Source organism: Fringilla coelebs (genome assembly GCF_963513975.1).
Source record: "Fringilla coelebs genome assembly, chromosome: 5".
Classification (NCBI taxonomy): domain Eukaryota; kingdom Metazoa; phylum Chordata; class Aves; order Passeriformes; family Fringillidae; genus Fringilla; species Fringilla coelebs.
In genome coordinates, this window is record NC_140033.1 from 57351354 (window position 1) to 57374404 (window position 23051).

At 45.2% G+C, this 23051-nt stretch overlaps 2 protein-coding genes across 11 annotated transcripts in view; both read left to right on the forward strand.

Moving 5' to 3' along the window:
* PPFIBP1 (PPFIA binding protein 1) overlaps positions 1-20982 on the forward strand; it is a 102045-nt gene extending 81063 nt beyond the window's left edge. For 6 of the 10 annotated variants that reach the window (XM_084205979.1, XM_084205983.1, XM_084205985.1 and 3 more), the window contains 18 exons: positions 244-398; positions 1333-1463; positions 2736-2789; positions 3414-3474; positions 4532-4561; positions 6317-6491; positions 7915-7947; positions 10140-10281; positions 10559-10687; positions 11255-11405; positions 12632-12743; positions 12885-12973; positions 14732-14854; positions 15646-15771; positions 16588-16776; positions 17304-17483; positions 18114-18179; positions 18648-20982. In XM_084205979.1, the coding sequence (XP_084062105.1) occupies positions 244-398; positions 1333-1463; positions 2736-2789; positions 3414-3474; positions 4532-4561; positions 6317-6491; positions 7915-7947; positions 10140-10281; positions 10559-10687; positions 11255-11405; positions 12632-12743; positions 12885-12973; positions 14732-14854; positions 15646-15771; positions 16588-16776; positions 17304-17483; positions 18114-18179; positions 18648-18734 (2033 nt within the window). In that variant the 3' untranslated portion in view covers positions 18735-20982. The remainder of the gene's footprint in view (positions 1-243; positions 399-1332; positions 1464-2735; positions 2790-3413; positions 3475-4531; positions 4562-6316; positions 6492-7914; positions 7948-10139; positions 10282-10558; positions 10688-11254; positions 11406-12631; positions 12744-12884; positions 12974-14731; positions 14855-15645; positions 15772-16587; positions 16777-17303; positions 17484-18113; positions 18180-18647) is intronic. The other 4 variants (XM_084205984.1, XM_084205980.1, XM_084205982.1 and 1 more) reach the window with 3 other exon arrangements.
* Positions 20983-21770: 788 nt separating this feature from the next.
* REP15 (RAB15 effector protein) lies at positions 21771-22508 on the forward strand (the record flags this gene model as incomplete). The annotated part of the gene is made up of 1 exon (XM_084206338.1): positions 21771-22508. One exon carries the CDS (start codon positions 21771-21773, stop codon positions 22506-22508), a length of 738 nt encoding a protein of 245 aa, XP_084062464.1.
* Positions 22509-23051: the final 543 nt, after the last annotated feature.

Here is a 23051-nt window from a genome sequence, read left to right on the forward strand (position 1 = left end):
AACTGATGGCACTAAATGCCCTGAGGGTGTTTGCTGGGCTTTTTGACCTCCCTCTGTTCCAGCCCTGCTGTGTTGTGATGGTTGAATTGGGAAGTGACACTTGGCTGTGGCTCCCTTTCTAAAACCTAAAAGCCTCAGCAAACAAATCCTTCCAGTTTTGGCCCATAACTGAGCATGCTGGCTGCAGCTTGTGTGGGAGCAAGGGTTGTAAAACCGACAAGTTTCCGTGTTCTCTCCCTTCAGGCAAGGAAACTGAAAGTGAAGACTTGACTTCAGGGTCTGTATCCGTGGGTTTATTGGACACACCAAGTCTGACTGACCCAGAGAAAAGCCCATCCCCAACCCCAGTAACAGTATCTCCAATCCATGATGAGTTCAACGTGAACATTCATGAAGAGGTAGGTTGGTTTTGGGGTTTTTTGCTTAATTTTATACCCTCATTCCTTGAAAACACTGCTTGTGCTGTATTCATATTGCAGATGACAAAACTCAAATTTCTGAAAAGATTTTTTTCTGGGTTCCACAGTTTTTTGTAATGTCTCATATCCTTTTGGGGAAAGTAGTTTTCTTGTGAAAGCTCCTGAGGAATTTCAATTAAACTTATTTTTCTTAATCCTCAAATGGGATCAGAAGGCAGAAATAGCTGTATTTATCATGAAAACAGATCTAAATTACTTTTTCTATTAGTCATACAAATTATTTTTCTTATCAAATGTACCTGTTTTAGGAGCTACATTTACTTTGGCACAAACCTGAAGTAAATATGTTGGGACGTACTAAATATATCTTGTCATATTTAAGAGGATGAAATCATAATTGCATCCACTCAAGTTAAATGATACATAGGTTGTAGTTCAATCTCTGATTTTTACAATCAGATTTTCCAGTACAAAAACTATAGATCTCTTCTCCGAACTCTGAGTCAGAGAAGGGTCTTGACTTACTTAAACAGCAAGAGCACACTATGAATAAAATGAAATTAAATTAAATGTTTAGCAGCTTTTTTGTATTCTGTGAGTGTCTGAGGACAGGATTAAACCTGAAAAGTGGACTACCCTTCATGGTGTCTGTGGCAGAGACAGATTTAGCAGGCAGCCTTGGGAGACTTGTGGGATTTTTGTCTGTGCTGTAGCTTAGCTGTGCAATGATTCATATTTTATCTGCAGTGCCATCTTTCAAGGAGTAAATCATTCTATTAGAATAAGAAAAAAATCACTTTTGAAACCTTATTTCAGATCCTTTTCTTCATGGTATATCTGTTACTCTTTTTTCATTTATGATCGCTTAATTTCAGCTCAGAAGATTGTAACACATATTCTTCCTTCTTTTCAGAATTCCTTACAGATCCACACAAGCATTTTACAGATTGCAATCCCTTCCTTTTCGTCAGCATCCAAGAGCTCAGAAGCTGTTGCAGAGCGACTGAAAACACACCCTAGGCCAGATCCTGCAAGTGAAATGAGGTATTATGGGTTCCATGTATTTTTCAATTGTAAATCCAATATTCTATGACATTTAAGGAGAGCAATAATCTGTCAGTCACTGAATTAGCCAGGTAAACAAGGCTAGGAGTCCCTGGCTAGCTGCAGCAAACCAGGCTAATGTTCCTGAAGTGCATTGAACAAATCCTGAGTAAGCAAGGGCTGCTTTAGTTGCTTTTGTAGCAGCACTCATGGTTTGTACCAGCTGCTTTACCAGGAATGAACAGAAGGAGAGGGAAGCTGATCTCATGTATGAAGGCCACAGAATCATTATTTTTGTCAATGTTTGCATCGTGGAAGTCTGGCTGGCTCTGCCAACCCTGGTGATTTGTGCTCAGACATTTTCCACAGCTGCCAAACAGGGTTGTAAGGCACTGCCAGAACAAAAGGGCTTCCAGCTCTAACCTGAGGAGGGGAGGAAACCCAAGGGATGTGTGGCTACAGCCTGGGGCTGTGGCACCCAGGGATCCCCATGCTTGGAACCAGTGGCAGCTGCTGGGTGAGGAGTGGCTGTCACCTTTCATCAGCATTTCTAATCCTGCACCCTGCTTGTCCTGGGAGGAAACACAATCCCTGCAGACCTGCACTGGCACTGCAGGGAGTACAGAAAAGCACTCACAGCTCAACAATGACTGTGCTTGGGTTTTTTTCTTCTGGGTCCAAATCCCTGGCTTTATCTTAAGAAGTATCAAACACTAAGAATCCAGAGGCAAGGAGATGTTGTTGACTTGAAACAATCATCAACCTCCATGTGAAGCATCAGTGCAAGCTCAATTTGATGTGTGATTTTTCCAGTTCCAGTTGAGGAAAGGATCCTATCCAGAAGCCCAGCTTTGCTCAGTTTGTGCTGTGCATGTTCCTCATGCAGCTCGAGCCATCACCAGCAGGGATTTCACCTGTGTCTCCTCTTGGCAAAATCCAAAGCAAGGACTAAACTGCAGCAAAGTGCCCCCTGCTGTGGGTGGTGGCCAGGAGATGGTGACCTCCACTCCTTGTGCTGCTGCAGACCCTGCTGGAACCTCTGCATTATTGAAGCTGAATAGTTCAGTATTGTCACCATCTTACAGTGGGAGTTTTCTTTCCTGAGGCTCTTGATCTCACCTTTGTCCTTTATCTTCTACAAGACTTGCGACTATAGCAGGGAAAATTTGCCGTGTGTTAGTACCATGGGAGCTGAAGTGAAAACGGAATTAAAGCAGGCTGAGATCATAGGATTTCTGTCTCAGTCTTTTTTATATCTTTTTTGCTTTACAGTGAAGGAAGATCAACAGGGTCCTCCCCTGAGACTCATCTGTGTGATAGTCCAGTGTAAGTGCAATACTCAAATCTGTCCAGGGGACATATTTAAATGTGATGGTCAACTTGAACCCCCCCCAAAGCATCCCCTTTATTTTACATACATATGTAAATAGGTCAGTTAATTTTAGCCAAGATGACACTTGGTAATGGTAGATTTCTGCTTATGTCCCATGCTTTCATGATCATTATTTTCCACTGTTTTATCTGGGCACATGGTACTTCCTGTTACACTGTGAAGCATCTCTAATTTGGTGGTAGACTGTCAATATACTTTGAAATTTATAGTTTTCCACAATGCATGCACATGTGGTTTGCTTTTTTCTTTTGGTAGTGGGGGGAAGGGGATCAGCTGACTACAATGAGAAAATAATTTTCATTTCTGCCACATATCCATATTCCCTAAAGCAGCAGTTATTCCAGCGTGGAAGTTCTTACTGTATCTCATTAAATTGCATGGGCTCTGATTACTGAATTTACTGCACTGATTACTGCATCTTCATTCAAAATATCATTTGGTTTAGTATATCTCATCATGTATTATAATGCTGTCTTTACAGCTGATTCCTTTGAGTGTCTTTATCTTAGCAAGTTTAATTCTAATAACTGAGCTTGGTTTTTATGTTATTGTTTCAGAATTTCCACACTGCAGAAGTCCAGCAGTCTGAGCAGTTTGAGGAAAGAGGCATCTGAAGTGGTAGGTTTGGTCTCTTACTTCCTCCCATCTCCTTGCACATAGGTGTGACATCTCTGTTGTGACCCTGTGGCTGTTGTGTTGCCTTCTGAGAAATTTTGAGTCAGAACAGGGCTCCTTGTGGCATGTGTTGGCAGAGGTCACACACATGTGACATCTTCCATATTCTATTAAAGAAGAAGAGGTGTTCTTGAAAACACAGGTTCTTTTTTTTCCCTCTTTTACCTGAGGCTCTCCTGCTGTGTTTTTGCCCAGAGAATGAGGTGGGATTTTTTTACTGGATATGCCTTTCTGATTTAAGACAAGAAAAAAATAACTCCCTGCACCCCTTCCTACCTGTGTTTAAGGTGAATAATTTTGGCAGGCCATGTAATTAATGCACTGTAAAACACAGTCTGGATTGACTGTATGTTTTAGGTAGTCAGAAACAAAATACTGAGCTGTTGGATGTCTGGGGATAGCTTCAGTTTAGATTTCTGTGGAAGTGACCAAAAGCAGCTAATCTCTAGCAATGCCATCAAATCAGTGCAATTCAGGTATTCTTTAGTGACAGCCTGAACTCCAGGAAGTTCCTGAATTCCCTGATACCTGTGCCTTGCAGTGTTGGGGGGAGGCTGACAGGACTGAAAATGTCACCACAATCTGGTAAGAGCTGGAGTTCATGGGTTGGGGGTCTTTGGTTTTTTGTTTGTTAGGATGGACAGGAGTAGAGGCTGTGGCTGTTTTATCTACTTGGCTTCTACCCTGTCTGGTTCCTGCTCTGGGTCCCCCCAGGCAGCTCTGCCCGTGAGTGCCTTAATATTCTGTGTGTCACTAATCATGTGCACAGCTAATCCTTCACAAAGTGAACCAAAGCAACTCTATTTCCATGTCAGCTCACTGACCTCAAAGCAAGCAAGGCTTAATCTGTGTGAAATACAGCTCTGAAGAGATTTATTTTGGGGAAAAGGAACAGTCAGGGAAGGGTATTTCTGTCAGAACTTAACTGGGGGTAATCATAATGAATTGAATACTGGCTATAAACCATGACTTTTAAAATGCCTTAATCTTTCCCAAACAGGACAGAGACTGTGCACAGAGGCCAGCAGAGGTAATGTGTGTGTGTGTAGTGATGTGTGTCTTTGGAGAAACACGGGCAGGGAGGAGGTGCTGGCAAGCTGGGAGGTGTGGAATTGCCACATGCGGTTCCAGAGGGGGAATGGAAGTCCTGCAGACAGGACAGGGAGGAGTCTCTGGTGGCTGTCACCATCAGTGCTCAGTGCTCAGCACCTCCTTGCCTCCTCACATACAGATTGCCTTCCAGTCTGATTGAGCACGAGGTTACCAGCTAAGCTAATGTTTTTCCCCCACTAGATAATTAGCAAAGCTAACCATTAAGCATTTTACTGACTCTGTAATTATCTTTGATTAGTGTACCTTTAAAAACCTTTGGGTTTCTCAGTTGTTTTCTGTGAGCAGCAAGTGTGTTTCTGAAAAGCCTGTCATTGCAGAACAGTCAGTCACCCTGTGGTACCTTAAGGCTACATCTTGCAGTTCTTACCTCTAGGCACTCCTGAGCAGAGGTGACAGACTTCAGACACCACTCATAGGATGAATTCTGTATTGATTCAGCAAAAGCCTAAGGATTGTATTTGGGCTGTGAATGGTTTTGCTTCCTCCTTTCAAAGAGACAGTGAAACAGCTGGCAAGGTTAAAATACTGCTTTAAGTTGGCTAACTGGAGTGTCTGATATCTCTCCTGGCATTTATATTCCTTGCTTGATCTGAAATTTCCTCTTTGCTTTGGCAGTGGACACAGTCAGTTAATCCATTAATTAAGAAATTGCAGAGCAGTGACAGAGAGAGCTCTCTGACACTTGGCAGAAAACCAAAGTACTGTGGGGTGTTGTCTCTGCTTCCCACTTACTGCCCCTGCAGCTGCCAGTGGGGGAGACAGAGACCCTGGAAAGCTGGAGAAGTTCAGGGCCTTGCAGGACTCTATTTTTATCTTTTCCATACTTTTAAGTCAGCCTTACAGAAATTAATGAACATCTTAAAGAACACAATTTACTCTTAGCAGGTAGTGATAGTAATCCTGAACATATGTCAGGGTTTAATCCCAGCTGACAGCAAAGGACCTCACAGCTGGTCCCCCTCCCTGACCCAGTGGGATGGGGAGGAGAATCAAAAAAAAAAAGATAGAACTTAGGGGTTGAGATATGAACAGTTTAATAATTGAAACAAAGTAAAATAACAACAACAATAATAATAGTAATAATAGTAATAACAGTAATAATAGTAATAATATAAAACTAATAAGAAAAGGGAGAGGAAGAGAGGGAAAACCCAAAAAAGACAAGTGATGCACCACAATACTATTGCTCATCCCCCACTGACCAATATCCAGCCCATCTCCAAAATACGATTGGCTCCCCTTCCCAGTAGCCCCCCCAGTTTATATACTGGCCATGGAATCCTGTGGTGTGGAATATTCCTTTAGTAGTTCAGCTTCTTGTGCACTTCCTTGCCAACAGAGCATGGGAAAATGGAAAGTGCTTGACTCAGGGCTCAGCAACAACCCAAACACCCCAGTGTTATTCACATTATTCCCTGCTAAATCCAAAACACAGCACTGAACCCATACACAGTGTTGACCTAAGAAAAAGTTAACTCCATCCAGCCCAAACCAGGACAACATATTCAAAGGAAGATCTTGTTTGTGTTTCTCATTATGGTTTTTACATTCTGTATTCTTGTAGTGGCAGATGAGGAGGACCTCCCAGATTACCTGCCAGCAGTCACTTTGCAGGCTCTCAAAAGGCCTTCTGCAATTCCCTTACATTGACTCTTTATTTCCCTAATTCAAGCAGGTTAAACCTCCTGTGGAAGGCAATAATTTTGCAACCCTCCCTCCCAAGTCTCCTTCTCACGGTGGCACAGGTGACGAGGACAGTTTTGGCACCCGCAAAGCCAGATCTTCCTTTGGCCGAGGCTTTTTCAAGATAAAGAATAACAAGAGGACTGCAAGCGCCCCCAATCTGGGTAGGTACCCTGCCTCTGTTTTCAGATTCTGTGCATTTTGAAGCATCTTAACAACAGCTGTAACTGCCTTAAGAAGCAGGAAAGCCAGCCTTAGTCTCACTGTGACTTGGTGGCACTTCTGATAGTGGAATGTTTGGAAAATATCAAATAGCAAGAAAAGACAATCACCGATGTAAGGAAATATTTGATGTGGTTCAGACTCTGCTGTGGTATCTCCCCTATGACCTTGTAGGGGCTTGCTGCTGTATGAAATGCTGTCTGGCAGTAGTTCACACATGGGATTTGTGGGCTTTTTTTCCCTTGGGTCCATCCTTGGTTTATCTTTCACAAGATTTTTAGATATACAGAAATAGGACAGCAGGACTCAGTCTTTCTCTTTTTTGTTTTTTTGTACTTAAGCAGCCTTGCAGAAGAGGTGGTGACAACAGGAACAGGATTAGCAAGTCATTCAAGCTCATGTTGATTTTTTACCTGTAGTGTTGGTGTTATTTTGGTATTGTCATTTGGTGACATTTGCATATGACAAAGAAATAAACAAAATGTTCTGCTTAATGCAGAAGTCACTGTTGCCACTAATTGGAATTCTGCTTACATTTATTGCTCTGCTCTAGCAGTCTTTCCACTGATCCAGTTCAAGCATCCAGTGAATCCCTGCATCAGATCTACTGCCAGACAGATCTGAGGTTTTTGTTTTTCCCTTGCACGAGATTCAGGAATTTAGCTCTCTATTTCAGAAGCTTGAAGGGGGATAGCTTCTGCTTTGTTACTTACTCCAAAAGAATTTTAGATTTTTGTTCAAAACAAGTAACATACCTACACATATGCTACCCATATTTGCCTGTGACATACAGCCTGGGAAGTTGCTAGCTTACTTGGAATAGATGTACAGTCTGTTCTGAGGGTTAGACTCTTTGCTTTGGTTTATTTCATCTTTGCTTTTGTGTAATCCCCTGTGTTGTCCTGAATTTGATTTGTTAACAAAGCGCAGTACTTGTGGCTGTCCTAGAGGAGTGGAAGATGGGCCATGTAAATCAGGGTGCTGTGACTTTGAGTAAGTTACTTATGTTATCCAGATTTCAGTGTCCCCATCTGTAAAGCTGCTGTCCAGGAATTTGCCATTTCACAGGAGCAGTGGGTCCTGGAGCAGATGACCTCCTTGCACCAAAGTGACTGCAGTGCCGTTTTTCCCTCCCACCACAGAGCTCTACTCCACTCCTTTGTTGGGAAAGGGAGTTTCCAAGTGACTTGGTGCTCCTAATCCCATGTGAATTCTGCATTTGTGTGGCGCTTGTGTCTCCCGTCCCTCCCTCCTTTTGTCCCCACTGTGTCTCTGTGAGTTTTGAATTGTGTTTGACCTTGTGCCTCTGCGTGTTCTCTCCCGTTGTGCTGCGTGTGGGTTTGTGCCTTGTGTGGATATCTGAAGATCGCAGTCGAAGTGCCAGTGCACCTACTTTAGGTACAGTAATCCTGCATGTCTGCCCGTGCCAGCCCTGTGCCCTGACTGCTGCTAACAGCTGCCTGTGGCCACACACTTCCCAAACCAGGCACCAGAGCTCTGCATCGGAGCTTCTGCCCATCACTGAAAGGAGTTTTCACGTAACATCTGCCCTCTGCTAAAAGTCAGCTGTGCTGTTTCTGAGTAGCTGCTACTAATGAGAGATTGCGGGTCAATTTGCAGAGACTTTTGCTGTAACTTTGAGCACAAAGTTACACAGAATGAGGTACCAGGTGAGAACTGGTGATGTTTAGTAGTTACCTTTGTGCTGCCACCTGTCCTGGATCCACTGGAAGAGTTTAAAGGGTGGTGACGTAGGGAATGAGCTGTATTTCCCAGGCATTCGTTTAAGGGAGTTCTGAGGGAAAGCATGTGTAATTCGTCTTCTCGATGTAGTTGTGTTTATGGTACAGTAAAACAAATGAGAAATAATTGGGGTAGATGGGGAAGGAGCCATTCACACAGTAAATAAGAACCATTTTCGTAATGTGAGCATTCCCAGGGTGGTTCTGGCAAGGACAGGTGAGACCTGCCTTAGGAAGCAGAGCTGTGTCAGAGGGGTGGTGGTACAGCCACATGGGCTGGCAAAGAGACCAAGTGCTCTGGACCTTCTCTTTTTCTCACGTGGCCCCCTAAATGTTACCTGTTCTACAGGGTTGTGTTAGTGCATGAAAAGGAGCCAGGTGTGAGGAGCAAACAGCGCAATTCCCGCAAATCTCTGCTACTGATGCACCCCACCTTGTCCTGGTGTTCTGTCTCTAGAATGCCATTTCCATGGTTTTGGATTTTTTCACTTTACCTTCTACAAGTAAAGCAAAACCCACAAATGCCACAGCTGGTTCGATGTTAGTGCTGTCTCTGTCAGTGGCAGGATCCCTGTGTGGGATAGTGGCCAAACCAAAGTGCCTGGAAATGATCTTTTGTGTGACCTTGTTGTTTCACTGCAAGCTTTGACAAGGTGGAAAATGGGACATGTTCATAGGTGCTCTGGCTGAACCATCTAAAGTTTGCCCAGCAGAAGGATACACTGGCAAAGCCTGCAGTTTGTTGCTGGTCATGGCCCTTTTGTGGCCATCTCAGCATTAACTCTGTGGCTTGAGACCACATGTCCCAGCAATGTAAGCTCTGCCTTGATGCATCGTTTACTTTTCTCCTGGAAGTCTGGAAGTCCATTTCAAACACAAGTGATGGTCATTTAATTACAGGGCTGTATTAAAAGATGCTGCAAGTCATTCCAGGCCTGACTGCCTTGCCACAGCTGCTTCAGCTGAACAAGCTCATGCTCTCACTCTTCCCCAGCAAGCAACTGGCATAAACTCCACGTGGTAGTTTTATCCAGCTACCTGGCACTTGCTAGCACATCTCTGCTTATGTAGTCTAGTAGATACTGCAATGCTATTAGTTTTCTTTTTAAATTATGTTTAAATTGTCTTTTCCTTTAATAGTTTAGCTTTTGTGGCAACTTCCCTTTTGGGGACAAGAGCATTCAGGTTTGGCGTCATGGAAAACAGTTACAGGTCAAGGATTTAATGCTTTTAGGGTGGGTGGTAATGTTGAGAGTCTCTGATCAGAGGTGTTTTGTTCACCAAGAAGATACAGTTCAGACAGAGCCTAAACTCCATGGTGTTCCTCTGAGGAAGAACAAAATATTCCACAGTTTGAAGAAATGAGGGGAAGAGGGCCCTCCTTCTGGGGCAGGAGTTTTGTTGTTGGAATTTCCTGGCCAGGGAATGAAATACTACAGGTTATTGGAAAGGATATCTGCAGGGAAGTTACCTGGCTTTCTGTGCTTTGGGAACTCCTGGTTTAGTTCCCTGCCACTGCACTGAATTGTTTCTGGGCACCCACATGCCTTGGCTCTGTCTGTGAAAGCACTGTAGGAGCATTCCCTGAGGAAGAGTAAATTTGGGATTTAATTCACTGCTTGATTCACAAGGTGGATTTTCCCACCTTGGGTGCAAGGCACTTCACTGAAGCAGAGCATTGCCTTGGAGGAACATGTGACGTTTCTCATGGATTTTCCCATCCCTGTTTGCCCCATTTTCTTGACATAGTGGCTGTCAGTAATTTAGCAGGAGTCATTCCCAAGGTCAGGAGCACATCTGTACAGTCCTACACAAGAGGGTCTTGACAAAACTTTTGTTTTCTAACAGCTGAAACGGAGAAGGGCTCTGCAGACCACTTGGATCTGGCTGGCTTGCCCCCTCGCCCCAAAGAAGCAGATAGTTTGCAGATGACACCACCTTCTCCAGATTCCAGGAAAAAAGCCAGGGGAATCAAGAAGTTGTTTGGAAGGTAAGTAAAAGATGAGAGATGACCATTTTCCAGAGTTGGGGCTTGGGCAGGGGTTTGCTGAGGACACCCCCTTCTTTCTCCACTGGCAGCATGTGGCTCCATGGTTTAAATCCCAAGAGCAGGAGCCCGTGTGGTATCTGCAGAGATAACAGTGGGCTGGGACAGGTAGAAGAGGGGCTGCAAGCCCTGGGGAGATCTTGCCTGTGTTGGTTGCAGTGGAAGCAGCGGCGTGCCTTTTCCTGAGCCTAATGTGAATGTGCTTTCTCACTTTCTTTAGGCTTAAAAGGAGTCAGTCCACCACCTTCAACCCAGAGGACATGTCCGAGACAGAGTTCAAAAGAGGAGGGACGAGAGCAACCGCAGGGCCCCGGCTGGGCTGGTCTCGGGACCTGGGCCAGTCCCACAGGTGACACCAGTGCGGCCAGTGCCGGGATCCCGGCCAGCACGGCACCCAGAGCAGCAGGGCAGTGCCAAAAGGAAACATCCTCTCCCCTGACTGAGCAAAACCAGGCAGATCCAGGCTGCCTCCTCCTCTGGAGAGGGTCCCTGCAGGGCTGAGGTGGGCTGGGTGGAGGGTCCTGCTGCTGAGCTCTCGCCTTCGCAGGATGGGGCTGTGAGGCAGTGTGTGAGCCCTCACGTGGCAGTGACAGAAACTCCTTCTGTGCCTTTCCTGCTGCACTTGCAGGGATTAAAGGAGAAAGTGAAACATTCCTGCCTCACTCCAGAGCTGTAGCCATGCTAGGCAGCAGAGGTGGCTCTTTTCAGTAGCATTATAGGAGGCTGTGTTTATTGTGACAGTGGCAACAGATCCGCAGCACCCAGCACTTCATCGTGCTGATGGTTCCCCCTCAGAGGTTGTCCCAGCTCCCACAAGATGTGAATTAGGCTTAGCTTTTGGCTTTCTCATTATTTATGAGAACAGGATGTTGGAAGCACAGGATTTATCAGTCTTTTTTGGGTAACATCTCCACAGTGAGCTGGACATGCCATTTGCAAAGTGGACCAAGGAGCAGGTTTGCAACTGGCTCCAGGACCAAGGGCTTGGCTCCTACATCAATAATGGCAGGCACTGGATACTGTCTGGGCAAACACTTCTGCAGGCTTCTCAGCAGGATCTGGAAAAGGTGAGGAATACCAGAAACACTCCTTTCAAATAAAGGTACAAAAAAAAAAAAACCCCACCATTTCTGTGCATGTAAATCAGGTCTGTAAAGTGCACCTGGTAAAAAAATGTAAACTAGATGAGTTTTCAAAATATTGTCACCTGCAGTGATGCCAAATCCATTTCTTTTTAGCTGAAGCTTTGTAGAAATTTAATGCTCTGTAATGAAGCTAATAATTAGAAATACATGATTTAACTTCATTAAGCATGGACACATCAATTGACTGTAGCACCCTCTAAAAATATGCATGTGAGACTGCCTCATTATCATATGGGTTTGTAACCCTGCTTCATTAGCACCCATATGTGCTACAGTTATGCCTATGTGAGAAGGGTATAAAAAGGTGCTGCTTTGTTCTGATTGTGTTTTCTGTCCATTTTATACAAAGAGGAATGAGGATTTCTTACACACAGGTTGATCAGTCTCTTTAATTGTTGCAGAATTGCTTGTCTCTTTTTAAAAATGAGAAACACAGAAGAAATTGATTGAATTTACACTTTTAATCCATAGTATTTGATACAGTTTGAATTTTCAACTTTTAAAAAATCACTCTCTTCACCAGATAGTAAGCCTGTTTTCTCAACTGGGTAGTTACACTACAACTGGAATAAGAGAAGTGTATTATGAACATAATGGCTTGTAATAGTGTTGTCAGAGGTAACATTAACCAGCAGGCACTCCTGAAAGGGAAATGAGATTAAAGAGATCCTGGAATGGCTGCACTTGCAACTAAACTGGGGAATAGTGTTACGCATTTGGAAGCATTAATGAATTTCAGTAATTCCTGGGACATTCCTATGCTCTTAAATAAATAATTATTTTGACTTTACCTGCCTAAGTGGGAGAGGATTAATCCCAGCAAGAATCTTTTAGAATGCTAACATTTTTATTATATTGTGGGATTATTTTTTAACCTGGTATGAAAATATGGTGGCCAACATTTTAATGCACCACTCCTTGAATTTAATCTGCCACATTGTGAAACCAACCCCCCCCCCAGTAAGTGGGCCTTTCCCTAGTGGTGATTGTCTGCTAAAACAACACTGAAATTCAGCAAGCAGAAAAAGCACCTGCCAGGTCACCAGCAATGCTGTGAAAGTGTGACTCTCAGAAACCCTTTGTCACTCAGCAGAGAGAGGAATAAAACTTCATTGTCTCTAGATTTACTGCTTTTCTTCCTTTCACAGGAGCTTGGGATAAAGCACCCTTTGCATAGGAAGAAGCTCCAGCTTGCTCTGCAGGCACTGGGATCTGAGGAGGAGAACAACCATGGAAAACTGGATTACCACTGGGTTACCAGTAAGATTTTACTGCATGCTGAAGCAGTGCCTTTGGACAGGGGTCCTTAACCGAGGCTGCTCTGGGGCACTGGGGACGGGAACAGCGAGTGCCGCTGGGTAGCGTGGCTGCCACTCTGACAGAGTGTCTGTCCTGCCCTAGGGTGGCTGGATGACATTGGCCTGCCCCAGTATAAGACCCAGTTTGATGAGGGGAAGGTGGATGGCCGCATGCTCCATTACATGACTGTGGTGAGTAAATGGTTTCTTCCTTTCCTGACATCCTTTCCATGTTCTTGGCTCCTCAGTGTTCAAAGGACCCCTTTAAACTCTAGTGAGTGTCCTGTGTTCATGCCAGTAGCTGTAGCCTATAGAAATCAGATACTACTGCTCACCTGCAAGCATTTCCTAAGTTCTTTCTGTCTGTAGAGCTACTAGATTCAGGTGGAAGAGCAAACACAGTAAGCAAGAATTTAGACTCGTGCGTGAGAAATGGGCAATCCTGAGTTTAACAGCTCTGTGTGACACCTGTGTGCTGAGGCAGGGCTTTTGTACACAAAGGTGTGCAAATGCTGTGGTTGCCATTCATGCTTTTGCTGTTCATATCGTTATTAATTAATAGAAGCAGGTGGAATCTTTTTCTTCAGTGAGCAAGCATTCTATCAGCTTGCTTACTTACGTGAAGAAAACCCAAGCGATTTCCTTTGAAGGAAATTGAAGTTCTGAGAGCGAGCTTGTTTGAAGGCAGGCTACACTTAACAGCTTTTGCATTTCAAAGTGCTTAGCACAGACATCACCTCCCCACTCCCCACTTTGCTGCCAGTCAGGTTTCCTTTGTGTAAGGGCTCAGGTAAGATGAGATAAGACCTTCCTTCTCTGGGGACACAAATGCAAATTGAACATCGCTAATATTAATTCTTTCTGCACAACAAAGAAATCAATCACAGCCCTGCTCTCTCATGAACCATGAGTTACCCTTTCATGCCACACTGGCATGTGTTTTGCATAGGTTTTATGTCATGGTTTGCAATTTTATTTATTATAACATTGTTTCTGCTCCTTCTTAACCCTGGGAAGTGTGATGCCAGCAGCCTCCATGAAGTTTGATGTTGTGCTGGGAGACTTTACTACCATTGTCACTGCCCTTTAACTGTAAATCACTGGGGATATTTTTAGAGCAAGTTTAACAATCAAATTATGACAACAGATTCGCCGTAAATAACCAACAAAATATGCAAAGCATTAAACTAATACTTGTTATGATCTTTTGAAGTTACTCCGACTCAAAATAATTAATAAGGAACATTTATTATTTTATAATAAATGAAATAAACCATGACATAGTAACCTACTGTCAGATTCATCATTACAAAGTTACCTGAATGCAGTGGGATGTTTGGATAAGCAAAGAATCTTGTCTTATGTATCTGACAAAATAGATTCCAGTGCTCATAACATAGAAGTAAAACTGAAAGATTAAGCCAGGCTAACCCTGGAACAAGGGTGCATAAATTTATTTAAGTTAGCTGAATTGCACTTGGACTTCGAAGCACTTTCTTCTTCCCTCTTTTTTATTCTAACCATAGACAATGTCCCAATTTTCAGGGTAATTTATTTTTTCAGTTAAATTTCTAGCTGGACACTTGAGGTAACTTATGGCAGGATTAAATGCCAGGTGAGTCTAGTGTAGTGTGTTGGTGCTGTTCTGGCTCTTAGCCTGTCACTGAGGATGTGTCATCTCACCCTTTTCCCCTCCTTGTTATGCCATGTTTTTCTTGTACTTAGCTCTGTGTGAAAACCATCCCCCAAGAGCTAGTACAGTGCAACACAGGAAGTTTTTATTTTGGGACAATGGTTTGTTATGAACCACCTGTCTGACATTAAAATCTTCCCCCAGGTGTGTCAGATGTGCCATTTTAAGCCGGGGGCTAAAGCAGTCCCCTCCAGGAGGATGCTTCTCCCATGAATAAGCATGTCTGTGTTTATTAACTCCCTCTTGCTCTTTGACAGGATGATCTGCTCTCCTTGAAGGTCATCAGTGTCCTTCACCACCTCAGCATCAAAAGAGCCATTCAGGTTTTGAGAATAAACAACTTTGAGCCCAACTGCCTGCGCAGGAGGCCATCTGATGAGGTACTGCTTACGAGGAAGCTGTGAAGAGGAATCCTCTAGGGCTTTATCCCTGGTGTTTGATTATTCCTGCTCTGCTCTCTCCTCCTGTCTCCTCATTCTCCTTCATTTTTAGTTTCCTGTTTCTCATGTTGTTCTTTTAACCTCAAGCTCTGACAACACTTACTTTCCTCTACTGCCATGACCCCAAACTCACGTCCCCCTTTCCAAGTCTCCTGCTTCTCCTCCAAGCCAACAGCTGGCTGTTTCGGCCCAGTCTCTGATGTGCTGTCTGGAAAACAAATCATCTTGAATTCAGTGCGCTGTTGCCACAAGTCTTGTGCAACTCTCTGGAAAACTGATGGCTCTGTCAAAATTTTCTGTGTAGAAGGAGCTTGGCCCCATTACCAGGCAGGAGACTGCCATCATTGTGTTTTGGAAGCAGTAAATGCTGGATAGGGCAATGGATGACAAAGCAACCCAGACTCTTGGATTTAGATCCACGATGTGTATCTGTAAGAACAGCACAGCAGCTGATGGAACCAGCTGAATTTTCAGCTCTACTGATAGAAATGGCAAATGGCCCTAGTGCACAGCACAATAATCAAATGACCTGACACAGCCCTGCCTCCTGCCCAGACCCATCCCCACGCTGCTCTTGCTGCAAGGTAGCAATCCAGAAAGAGATTATTTTCTCAAGTGCAAAGTGGAATTGTATTCCTTACGGGCAGGAGAAGTATGTTTCAGTAAAGATTGGGGCTGGGGTTCAGCTGATTTGGGATGTCTCCTTACCTGCCTGTCCCTCCTGTTGGCAGAACAATGTGACACCTTCTGAGGTCACCCAGTGGACCAACCACCGCGTGATGGAGTGGCTGCGCTCCGTGGATCTGGCAGAGTACGCGCCCAACCTGCGGGGCAGCGGAGTGCACGGGGGGCTGATGGTGAGCTTTTGGGGTGGCTTCTTCCATTTTAGGAAAAAAAATATGTCTGCCAACCACTAGGTCCATGTTCTGACATTTTCTTTGCTGCACACGCCTTTTCTGCTTATTCTGCTTGATAGGAAGTTTCTTACCTTATGGTTTAAAGGATATGAATGTCTCGAGGGGAAATAGTGTGGTTTAATACTCTGTATTCCCCTCAAAATTCTATTTTGGTATGGCATTCTCCACCTCCTGTCCTACGGTGCTGCCATGCTGTTGAACAGCCACTTTCTGCCTTCCTAACCTGGATATGGTTTTCTTTTGTGGGGGAAACTTGTTACCTTTATAAAATTTGGGATTACACTGTCAAACCCGGATTGTTTTTAATTGCTCTAGCATCACATACTCCAGACAAGAGACTTATATCTGCAGAGGTTTGTTGTGGTGATTAGGAGTTATACCCCTGCTCTAGATGTTTTGTGTCTATTTTCCATGATTCCTCTGGCTACCTTTTCCAGAATTGGAAGATGATACTGGGTAAACATTTTGTGGCAGCTTCACACAGTACTTCAGTTAAGGGTGGATTTATCTGTTCATCTCTTCTTACCTGCCAATTTGTTCCTATTTATAACTCCAGAAGGAATGCCTGGAGTTAGTATTTTAGGAATCCTTTAATTAGCTAACTCTCTTTCCTCCTTCTTTGTTGTGTATTTTCTCTAAAATACAAACAAATATCCCAAAGCAGCCTTAGGGAGTGACCAAGATAGGCCTGGATGTCCTTGAGATTTCATCAGACAATACTGGCTTCAGCTGGATTCTCTGTGATTGGATTCCCAGGTTTTGGAGCCCCGTTTCAATGTAGAAACCATGGCCCAGCTGCTGAACATCCCCCCCAACAAGACGCTGCTGAGGCGCCACTTGGCCACTCATTTCAACCTCCTGGTGGGGCAGGAGGCGCAGCAGCAGAAGCGTGAAGCCATGGAGTCCCCAGACTACGTCCTCCTGACAGCAACTGCCAAAGTCAAGGTAGGCCACTTGTTCTGGGAGGGGTGGGAAGCTCCAGGTCAGCATTTGGATCCCTGGTTTTATCCATGCTGGGAAGGTGCAGCATCAGTAAGGTCTGAGAAAAGGGGTTGGTTCCTAAGGAAAGAAGCGTGAGAGCAGGACCTGGCATATCTGGGGCTTGTGTCTACCATGAACAGGCCACTTCTCAGCCTCTCTGACATGCAGAGACAAGAGGTAGCACTTGTGTTGTCCTTCTGTCTGTACTGAGCGATGTTTGGGAGGGGGGACTGTCCCTTACTGTTTACAGACTCATGGTTTAATGTAGAATTTTCACCTCATTTGGGATCTATTAAATGGTGGTGTCTTAACAGTGGTAGAATGTGAGGACACATTGTCCTTTCAGATGCCACTGTCATGAAACTCAGAAGATCTGTGTAGGAGAGCAGCACTGGGGTTTTGACCCTTTGTCATGGAAACACAAGAGGGCACGAGTAGGCCTGTTCTTTGCTGATTCTCTAACTCCTCGGCAAATTCTCTTCACTTTTAAGCCAAAGAAACTTACCTTCAGCAATTTTGGGAGCCTGAGGAAGAAGAAGCAGGATGATGTGGAGGAGTATGTGTGTCCTATGGAGCTGGGGCGGGCATCTGGGAGCACATCAAAGAAGGGCTTTAAACCTGGCCTGGATATGCGAGTGTATGATGATGATGATTTGGACAGGCTGGAGCAGGTAAGCCAGTTTCTAACAGTTCTGAGTCTTTGAGCTGTCAGGTTTGGTGGGAAAACCTTCCTTTTCCCAGGGAAGTCTTCCTTTTGCTTTGGCCCATGAAGGCCCTGACTTGTTGCTGTCACACAGCATTAGTGACAAAAGGCTCTCCTCGCAAGGAGGTTGAAGCTGTGAACGCAGCACCTTTAGGGCCTGCTCGGGAGTAACTCTCCTCTCCTGGCAAGCCATGCTTCTCCCTTGGTCTGAACAGTTCAGCTGTAGTCAGTAAATTGTGTGCTGCACTTAATTGTCCCTCTGTCCTAGCAGCACAAGGGGCAATGGCTTCACACTGACAGAGAGTGGGTTTAGATCTTTGGAGGTTTAGGATATTAGAAAAATGTTCTTCCCTGTGTGGGTGGTGAGGCCCTGGCACAGGGTGCCCAGAGAAGCTGTGGCTGCCCCAGCCCTGGCAGTGTCCAAGGCCAAGCTGGACAGAGCTTGGAGCAACCTGGGATAGTGGAAGGTGTCCCTGCCCTTGGCAGGGGATTGGACTGAGATGATTTTAAGGTCTCTTCCAACCCAATGCATTCAATGATTCCACTCTATGATACAAATAAGTTGTTATTAATTCATGATTCATTCTGGTTTTTGTAGATGGAAGATTCAGAAGGGACAGTGAGACAAATAGGAGCATTTTCTGAAGGCATCAACAACCTGACAGTGAGTCTGTGAATGGGGTCTGTGCAGTAAGGTCTCTGTTTCTGTGGGATGGGTGTGAGCCCCTTGGCAGTCACTCATGTAAAACAGTGTCAGTGGGGTCCTTTGGGTCTCCTGCAGGGACGGAGGGCCCAAAAAACCCAAGTGGTTCAGGAAGGTACCTGCCCATCCTGGTGGGGAGGTTTGGTGGCCTGTGCTGGCTCCCCACACACCGGGGAGGGCAGAGGACGCAGCCCCCATTGCCCATGGTCGGTGGGTTTCCAGCTGGGAGTCAGGCTGCATTTTCTGGGTGGAAGCCCCGAGCCACTGGGGCCAGCAGGCAGCAGTGAGCTGGTTTGGCAGCAGGGTGGGCGAAAACCTCCCTCAGCAGAACAAAGCAGTGGCTGGTAGGCAGTGTTTGCTGCCCAGCACAGGACAGGTGACTGACTCCAGTTGTGAGAAACCTTGACTCTTCCCTCCTTTCCTTTCCAGCACATGCTGAAGGAAGATGAAATGTTCAAAGACTTTGCCACTCGCTCTCCTAGCACCAGTATAACAGATGAGGACTCCAATGTGTGACAGTCACCACCAGGCACTGACAAAGGCTCGTTCTCCTGCGTGCAAGGACATCCCTGTTCCATGTGACAGATCACATACTTTGCATTGCTCTTGCTTCTGTTTGTTAGAAGTAACACTAAGGGGTGGAGAATTTTAAAGAGAAAAGGAGAAAAAACAAGGTGCCTACTTAAGTTGCCATAAAAACCACCCAGACACTGGTGAATGGAAATCATTTTAACTCTATTTAATGTACAAACTGGTGATATGTTTCAGAGTGTTGTGTTGAAATTGATGTGGTATGCTAGTGCTCCTTTTGCTTATTCCTGGCCTCAGATAATCCTTTCTACTGTTTGAAAAGAGCACAAGGTGTTAGGTGAAAGTGCTGCGTCTGTAGATAGCGTGCATCAGCTCTCTCTGAGCTCCCAGCTGAAAACCAGAAGTTACTGCTCTTCTCTAAGTGCTTTTCTTTGGTACAAACAGCAGTTCACCCTATCCAGTGTAGGATTTTAGTCATCCGTGCCCTGTGTAAGCTCCCCGGTAGCTCTTGACTGTTGCTCCTATTTTTATACTGTTTTATAAAATAAAAAAAAAAAGAAAAAAAAAAGAAAAAATGAGTATATGAAGTACATATAAAAGCAAAAATTTAAATTTTGTGAGATAGAGTGATGGAAAGTTGAAGGTGTGCGAGGGAAGGGGAGAAGGTTGTAAAAAAGTTTTGCCAGTTTGCAGACCAGCTGGTTACTGGGAAAGGCAGGCTGACCTTTGGAACTGTTTGCTTTCATTGCTTTTTACTGAGTGCACAGTTTAATGATCTTCCATTTGAGATGAAACTATTCTAAAGCATGTTTCTTCTAGCAGTGACTCATCCAGAAACTGCACATTTTAAAATGTCTTCTTGATTGTCCCCAGCAGCAGTAGATAGTGCATTCAACGAGGTTATTAACACTTCCATGACTTAAAAAATTTCCTTAAAGTTGAGATTACTCCCTGCATATGGAAGGGATATTTCTGTGCTGTGACTAACGTGAAGATGGTGTAGTTGCAAAAAAAATAAAGTTATATAGAGAAATGTATAGGAAATATATTATTTCATATTATTAAGCCTAAGGTGGGACTTTTCCTCCAAAATTCAGATATCAAATGTGTTGCTCATCATTTTACCTTCTTAAAGCACAGCTCCTCTGCTCTTGAGGATCATCAGGTTTTAAAATTCCTAACTAGCCAGTGGGAATCTTGTGTCAGACTTCCAGTATTGCGAGGTGTCCTAGCCAAAAGCAAGCAAACAAACAAAGAAAAGTAACTTTTTATTCCAGTGGTTGTTTGTATGGTGTTGAACGTTGCATGTATTTTAGCACAATGGCATGAAGCTGCTTTGCTCTGTAAAAGGCAAACAATAGTCCGGCTGGAATTGTTCCTTGCGGCGGTGTTGCTTTGCCAAGTGTTTGTCACTCATTTGTCGCTCTCCTTGCTGGAAGTGAGATCATTCCTGGTGTCGTGCAGGGGATTTGGAGTTTGTGCTGACTTTGGGGGTGTTTCTGAAACACTGTTTAAAAAGCTAGGAAAGGAAGAAAGGTTCTTCCCAGGATTTTCAGGGAGCTCCCCTCAGATCAGAGGCATATTCCAGCATTAGAATGATGTAAGCTGATAACCTGGACCTTTGAAGGATGTGCAGTGTAGGTGATTATTGATGTACCAAGATGCAAAATTTAATCTGGGCAGGTTTAGGGTGCAGATGCTTGGGATGTGGATTCAGGCTCCCCTTCTGTGAATACTCTGCAATATTGTTGTTATTTACATGGAAGATGAACAAAAAACCCTGTGGAAGCATTGGGAAATGTGGTGCAGGCTTCCAAAGAAAAATGTTCCTCTGGATGGCTCTCACTGGTCACTGGCTACTGGACAGGATTGGGTATTCACCGGAGGCAAAGGGAGCTAGTGACACAAAACTGTGTGCTGATATCGCCACAAACACTCTCCAGTTTCTCTGGAGTGTTATCAGTGAGGGCAGTGATTGTTTATTGAAGTGCAGTGTAAGCAGCATTCTGCTCCAAACAACCCTTTCCTGGCAGCCAGGTCATCCCCTCGAGCTGCCATCTGAGCCCTGCTTCTCTTACAGGGTGGGGACACGAGAGAGGTGATGAAGTCAGGAGGTTTTAGGTGCGTGTGTGCACACTGTCCTTACTGTGGGGTGTTTAATTGGTGCCTCTTTGGAGAGGGCAACGTAACTGCTGTGTATTGCCATGTGAAATCCAATAAAGTCTGTGGAAAATGCCAAGTGTTTCTGGAAGCCGGCTCCCTTTTTCACATCCTCTTTTTTTTTTCCTTTTAATTTTCCATGGAAGCTTGTTCTGTTCTATTCAAAAAACAAACTCGGGAAAAGGGGCCAAATCACACTTTTTTTGTTGACTCATTAGTTTGTCAGTAGTGCTTGCAGCAGGGCTCGACTAACAGCTAAGAAATCAACTATATCAAGACCTTTTAGTTATTTCTGGGATCCAGATTTGAACCATCATGGGTTCTTTGGTGTGGTGAGAAGTGACATGATCATTGCTCAGTGTGTGCTCTCCAGAGGGAGCCCTCCCAGGGTCCTCTGTCCCTTCTTGCTGTGAGACTCTCTCTAGTCCCAGGTGTTAATCTCCCTTCTCTGGGAGATTAAAGGAAAAAGGTGGTTTCATCTCCAGGCAACACTCTGTGCCAAAAAAATTGGTTTCTGTGCAATAGTCCTAGAAAGGAGATCCAAGGAGATAAGATCAGGCTGGAATGCGATAACATCAGCCAAAGAAATGGTGCCGGAATTAACAATAAGGAAGACAAGCACAGATGATTCAGTAAGTGTGAAAGCTACGGGGCCTGTTGGGCTGGTCCCTGCTCAGTCAGCTGTGGAGAAACACACCCAGGAGAAAGCCCAGCTGCCCTGTGGGCACACAGAGCTCAGTTCTGCCATCACCTTTGCTGGGAAGGCTGCAGGTGTCCGTGTGCAGCTGAATAGGTCTGGCTGAGCCCAGCACCTGCACAGCCTTTGCTAGAAAATAAAGGTTTGTCCCTGAGGCAGTGTGCATGTGGAAACGACCTCCAGCAGAGAAAATGGGCCAGAAGGTCTCCCAGGAGGACAACCAGGAGAACAAGGCTGAAATGCTCGTCATCTGTGAAGTCTTCAGCCAGGGTGTGTTCCATGCATCTCAAAGGCTGAAGGACTATCTGGGTTTTGTGGATCCTCAAAGCAAATTCCAGCCAGCCACAAACACGCTGAGCGAGATCTTCCTGGTCAACTTCATCGGTTTCTGCGTGGGAAAGGGCATGGAGGAGCGGATCATGACCAGCAAAATGACCAAGCAGCAGTCCTCCCTGTTCGGAGTGGACTGGCTCTGGACTCTGTGTGGCTCTGACAAGCAGATCAAGCTGCAGATCGCCGTGCAGGCTTTGCAGCCGGCCGAGCTCTTCCGCGGCGAGGGCCCTGCCGAGGATTGCTGCCGGGAGGCCGCGCTGGCCGACGAGTGCTTCCAGAACATGAGCAGGTTTGAGAAGCTGGCCGAGTTCTGCCGCCTGGTGGGACAGGACTGCCTGGGCTTGTTTGTCATGTTCGGCGTGCCAGGGAAGCCCAAGGACATCCGAGGAGTCCTGCTGGACAGCGTTGCCAAGGAGGAGCAAAAATGCCGCCTGTCGGGCAGGAATGCGCTGCGGCAATTTGTCACCAGCACTGACAGCTCCCTGCCCCCAAAAGACATGCTGGAAAATTGCCTGGGCACCAAAAGCAGGCCGAAGGATGTGGGCAATGTGTACATAAACTTTGTGTGAGCAGCTGGGCTCCGTGCAGCACCAGGGGCTGCGCACGGCTCAGCTCTGCCCCTCTCTCTCCTCCCCACGCTCCATTCCCTCCACCTTCCCCTGGACCCAGTGTGTTCCCTTAGCTCCTGCAGAAACCAGGCTGAGTCAGCCTCTCCAGATTTTAAAACAACAGAATGGATCTGCCAGAAAAAAGTGTTTATAGAAGGCACGACGTTTTTCCAGAACATTTTGTTCGCCAGACATTAAGTCTTGGCTGGAGCTGCTGAGAGCTTTATCAGCCAGAGCTCTGGGGAGGTCCTGGTGGATTTGACTCAGAGCCTTTGTTTGCAGTGTGGCAGATTTTTTCCTGTCCTAGGAGGGTGAGTCTGTAATAATGGAAATGTGCTGGTGCTGGTCAGAAGAGTTGCAATGAGTGTGAAGAACAATACCAGGACTTAAAATGACTGATTTGAAGGAGTGAGCTGGTTTCAGTTAAGAGGAAAATCCATTCCCAGTGCCAGAAATGGGGTCCGAGAGACACTTACTAATTATCTGCTCCCTCATTGGTGCCAG